At 39.5% G+C, this 5,574-nt stretch overlaps 1 protein-coding gene across 1 annotated transcript in view; it reads right to left on the bottom strand.

Annotated features, from left to right (window-relative positions):
• The window catches only part of ATAD1 (ATPase family, AAA domain containing 1), a 34,508-nt gene that overhangs the window by 21,446 nt on the left and 7,488 nt on the right, over window positions 1-5,574 (bottom strand). The window contains exons 2-4 of the mRNA XM_019507753.1: window positions 4,011-4,180; window positions 1,640-1,738; window positions 1,068-1,188 (exon numbers count right to left, since the gene is read on the bottom strand). Coding sequence (XP_019363298.1) covers window positions 1,068-1,188; window positions 1,640-1,738; window positions 4,011-4,172 — 382 coding nt within the window. The 5' untranslated portion in view covers window positions 4,173-4,180. The remainder of the gene's footprint in view (window positions 1-1,067; window positions 1,189-1,639; window positions 1,739-4,010; window positions 4,181-5,574) is intronic.

The raw sequence follows: 5,574 nt of genomic DNA, 5'->3' as shown, positions 1-5,574 counted from the left end.
TGTCATGCATCCACAGATGCATCTCAAGCACGTCCAAGGAGGTGATCCTCCCCCTCTATGTGGCACTGGTCAGGCCGCAGCTGGAGTACTGAGTCCAGTTCTGGGCACCGCACTTCAAGAGGGATGTGGACAACATGGAGAGGGTCCAGAGGACGGCCACTTGCATGATCAGGGCAGGCCCCACGAGAAGAGGCTACAGGACCTGAACCTGTTCAGCCTCCACAAGAGAAGGAGGAGGGGAATCTAGTGGCCTGTTACAAACTAGTCAGGGGGGATCAGCAGGCACTGGGGAAGTCCCTGTTCCCCCGAGCACTGCCAGGAGTGACCAGGAATAACGTTCACAAGCTGGCAGAGGGTAGATTTAGGCTAGATACCAGGAGGTGCTACTTCACGATCAGGGTGGCTAGGCTCTGGAACCAACTTCCAAGAGAAGTGGTGCTGGCTCCTACCTTGGGGGTCTTTAAAGAGGAGGTTAGATGTACACCTTGCTGGGGTTGTTGACCCCAGTACTCTTTCCTGCCATGGCAGGGGGTCGGACTAGATGATCTACTCGGGTCCCTTCAACCCTAGAAGGTATGAAACATTAGTAGGTAGGGATACCCATATAAAAAACTATTAACAAAACAATAACACTAACTAGTGCATACTATTTGGCAGGTTTTTTAAAATTAGTCATACTCAATCCATGCTAACAATTTAACAGAATGTATTGCTATTTTCATAACATCTACAGAATTGTATTTCAGTTGAATAAAAAATGCACGTCATAACAAGGAACCAACAGAGAGGAATATTTATGAAGAAGTTCAAAGGTTTTAGCTGCTTGTTAGAGATCCACCAGAAATCAACAAGAAAGCTCAAGTAGTAAGCAATGTATTCTATAAAGTGATAAGAGCACCATTCAAGAACTGCATCTTAAATATCTCATTTTAAGAAAAATGAGCAAATTGAGGCCCATTATTGTCAACAATCAACTAGTCTTTTTTGAAACACGGATATTAATTTTCTTCCTTTCTAAGTAATTATATTTTTAAGCCACATATATACCCCAAATGCTTCCTTCCTACCTTTTGGTGGCTGCAGGAGTCTGGAATTCTCAAATAAATATTTCTTTTTGATGGGTAAGATGACTGTGTCCTTCAGATCTGTAATAACATCATCTAATCCTGCAATATCACTCCAGGTTACCTAATAAATAAAAACAGTATTAGAAGCAAAACTTTAAAGCTTACCACAGTCAGTGCCAACAAAAAAATACTCAAATTAGTAAAACTTTTAAAGGAAACTTAAAATGTGGTCATGATAAAATGCTGAACTTATGTCAATTTAATTATTTTTAAGCATAATTTAACAAGGCAGTGTTAATATAGGTGACTTTCTCTGATACAGTCCAAATAATTTTAAGGTAAAGAGTTAATACCCCACTAGGATACATTCTGACATTACTTATGAACTCTAAAAATTTCAAGTTGCATTTTCATGAAAATATAAATCCTCATTGAAGAACAGGGTCATTAAAGTCAAAAACTATCAAAATCGTCCATGCATTACAAATGTTTCACTTCATTCTATGCATGTAAAAAGAACTATTTTATTATAGGAATAATAAGGGAAATAAGCAGAGAATATAGTATCTTACATGCATGCTAAGTGGGTCAACTAGATGTGCAGCAATACTCATTTCATATTCAGTAAGTTTGACATTTTTCACCCCGATTTGCTTCATTAGCTTTTCTGCCTAGAAAGAGAAAACAGTGGTATAAACAGAAGAAAAAGGAAAACAGGTAAACACCTTAAAATCACGGTTTGAAACTCGCCATTTTGGGGTCTGGAAATTAGGAGACAAAAAGAGCCACTTTCATTAAGCCATGTCTTTGAAAATGGCTCATGTGAAAAAGCTTTACTATTTAATGACTCTTCAGTGACACCCAAAGTTAATTCCTAGTCTCAATTCCCAGCAGACAAATGTTACATTGAAAAACAACATGCTATAACATAAATTGAGTGAGATGCCAAAGATTGACAACAGATGAAGAGAGAGAAAACCCTGTCTCAGCTCAGAAAAGGACTGAGGCACACTAGTAGGTGATACAGATGTGCCTGTTGCTTGCCACTAAAGCCCTGGCAGACATTACACTTAAGATGTGATTAACTTGTTAATCGCACCATAAAATAGTGACCCAACTACGTGATCAGGTGATTGGTGAAGTATAATATTTTTGTAGCTGGTTTCCAACAAGCCTTTAGTTGAGTATGTGGGGCAGGGTAGTCACACCATGCAGTCTTATGCCAGCTGCATGATGGGGCTTGGTTGACAGCTCTCCACCTATCAGCAGGCTGACAGCTGCGTGATGCAATCCTCCATGGGGCTGTACCCACTATTTTCAGAGTGTGAAGTAGAGGAGAGCTCATCTACTATTTACCATAGTAAATAAAATACAGAGAAGCAAAAAGATTAATTAATTATCCTAAAAAGGCTCATTCTGCACTTGAAAAGCATAAAACAAAATCTCAACCAACATTAGCACCAATGTTGAGAAAGCTCCAAAAACTTCTAGTATTTTAAGTTTGCTGAGAACCTGCTTTATTAGTATATGAATAAAAATGTTGGGAGCTGCCAGAGCCTCGACTACCTGAGGACTCCTCCTGGTGCTACAACTTGCTTTGCTGACCAATAGGAACTTTCCTTATAAAAGGTGCGTGTCTATTCTTGATAAATTTCTAGAAATATTTATAAAGTTTTAGGCACAAAAACTGAAAAGTTCACACTTCTCTCCGCTCCAATGAATGACATCTTCATACAGTTAGTGATACCAGGCTATTAAATGGATATCAAGACAACAGACAAAAAGATCAAAAGGCAGCTCAAAAAGTTAACTCTGATGTTACTGTTAGACTGCAAAAAATGGTTAAGAGGTGCAATAATCATCTACACCTATACAATGCTAAAATAGCACACAATTTTGTTAAATTTCACAAGTTGAACAGGATAGTTTTGGCCTGCTCAAAACCTAGAATATTGCAGGAAGTAGTGTCTGATACAACAGAAGGCATTTCTCTTTCCAAATCAACATAACCACTGCCCTAGCACAGGACTTGAAGAAGTCTGACTTTGGAATGATGTTTGGTTAAACAAAGGCCTAGAGGTTCAGATTATAATCAAAGAACCCACAAAAGGTGTTAGCCACATATCTGGGTCAAACCAATTAGGATATATATACTCAACCTACATTTATTCCATTTGCACCAAAAGGTATTGTTATATATACCTAATACATGTTCTTGTTCATTTTTAACCATTTTTATGCTGTGTACTAATCAAGAGGCTAAACTTCCTTGCTTGAGACCAGAAAAATATCAGATGGGGCAAGAAACCAGACAGTGCAAGTAAGTAAGAAGTCCCCATGCATAAATATACAAGTCCTGAAAAGGAGAAAGATAACTGGCCCATAATTAGGTGCTGCCCACAGAGGCAACTTGCAGATGCTATCTTTTTTCATGCCTCTTAACAAGCAGCATAGGTAGAGCTCCAACAACAGTAGCAAGAGGAAGGGAGGAGCCTGCTGTCTCTCTGTCCCTTCCCAACAAAGCTGAGTGCTGTAGTGAGGGGATAGCCTTCAGTTCTCTTTTCTTGGTTTTTCCTTTCCCCCAGAGCTGCACAAGCAGCAGGGAATTTTATGCTGCAGCTGCAAGGCTGATGAGTTATTTCTCACCGACGCTTAGCAAAGCTGCTCATAGCAAAAAAGACACAGGCTCACTGCTCGACTCTGGAAATAATGCTACACTCTTTTCCATTAAGAAGGCTGTTTTCACAACCACATAAGCTAGAAGTTTTGTTTTACATTAAAAATAAAAACGGCTGATAGTGAAATGTTTGTCTTGCTTTCTACAGACTCGATTTTTTCAAAGTCCCGGCTTCAGTGACTGGTGAAAACATTTCTATACACATAAATGATTATTTGTAAGAGCTCATATTTCCAGAAGAAGAAATACTTAAAGTTGGACCGTACCTGTTTCTGGGCTTCTACTTTTTGCTTCCTGGTTGGATCAATTGCATCTACCATCCACTTGATGGTAAAATACGTCACAGCACCAAATATCGTCAAACGGAAAATTAAACCAACAACTTCATTCCGACTCAGTGGGCGAGAAAAGGTTTCAGCATGTACCATCTTGAATACTAATTTTAAAAAAAGTCAATGGGGGAGAGCTATTAAAATCTGAGAAAACATGCTCATTTCAAAACATCATTTAGAAATATCTGCTCTCTGTGCAATATTTTTTCTGATTTTTACACCTTTCTGAGTATGTCATAATTTCTTTACCGTAAATGGCACAAGCCCAGAAAACTCAAAAGAAAAGGGTTAACAACTTAATGCTTGATATATTCAACATCTGTGGTTTCATTTCCACCTCTAAGACAGAATACAAAAAGGCAACCACAATCTTTTGTAGCTTTGCTTCAGTGCTTTTAGTTCCTATATTCAAGAAGACGCTGATGCATATCAGCTACACAATACTTTACCAAAGGGATATACTTCTTCACTTGTGAATTTACCCCATTCCCATTCAGGCCTGTTCCAATCATATGATTTACTGATCTCAAAAAAGCTGACTCATGAAGACAAAGTAAAAAAAACAAAAACAGAGGCTATTTCATGTCACTTCCTGTTATTTTGCATGTTTCTTATTATGGACCATTGTCCAATTGAGACGTGTTCCATATTTAGCGGTAGAAAGTTCAGTGTTAGTCTCCATCTAAAACAGTCCATCAACATAGTCCTTTTGAGCTGTTACAGTCCCTGGAAGGCTAAGAATTCTGGCTTTGTGGCAGACAGCCATCAAATGACTGGGGTTGGCTTCCATCAAAGCCAAGATAGGAATTAAAGTTAAAATTAAGACAGTACAAGCTTCTGTTAGCTTTAAATTAAGTCAACACCTTACAAGACTAAATCTTTAAAGGTGCCACCCTGCCCTGCCTTCCACTGATATGAAGTTACAGTCTGCATTTAGTAAGTGGGGGGGGGGAACAAAACACATTGGGATCTTCTTTCCCATCCCCAATCTACATACTGTGGAACTGGCAGGGACTCAAATTAAGAATCACAAGCAGTCTCACTCATCTTCTGATTGCCTGATTTTGTGTGTGAAGGAGTAAAATAAATTGTTTAGCAGCAGGAACTGCTTCTCCTCCAGGGCTGCCCTCCAAACAGCTGTCAGCCAGAAAAAGGTGGATAGCTTATAGATGGTGTGCCATGCTTGTGTACTGCCATGTCTACACTCATGTCAGACAACAGGGATGTTATTCTGAAGATCTTGTATGCCAAACAGAATGACTGAGCAGATGGGAATCAAGAACTGGAAGGTAGCAAATGTGGTCCCCATCTTCAAGAAGGGCAAGAGGGAGGACCCGGGTAACTATAGGCCCGTCAGTCTTACCTCAATCCTGGGGAAACTCTTTGAGAAGATCATCAAGGAGCACATTTGTGATGGGCCGGCATCAGAAATGATGCTCAGGGGCAATCAGCATGGATTTATTAGGGGGAGATCATGTCAGACCAACCTGATTGCCTT

The sequence above is a fragment of the Gavialis gangeticus genome, unplaced genomic scaffold, assembly GCF_001723915.1.
Source record: "Gavialis gangeticus isolate Ggan-Ray unplaced genomic scaffold, GavGan_comp1, whole genome shotgun sequence".
NCBI classification, from domain to species: domain Eukaryota; kingdom Metazoa; phylum Chordata; order Crocodylia; family Gavialidae; genus Gavialis; species Gavialis gangeticus.
This window is presented reverse-complemented; position numbering and strand designations above follow the sequence as displayed.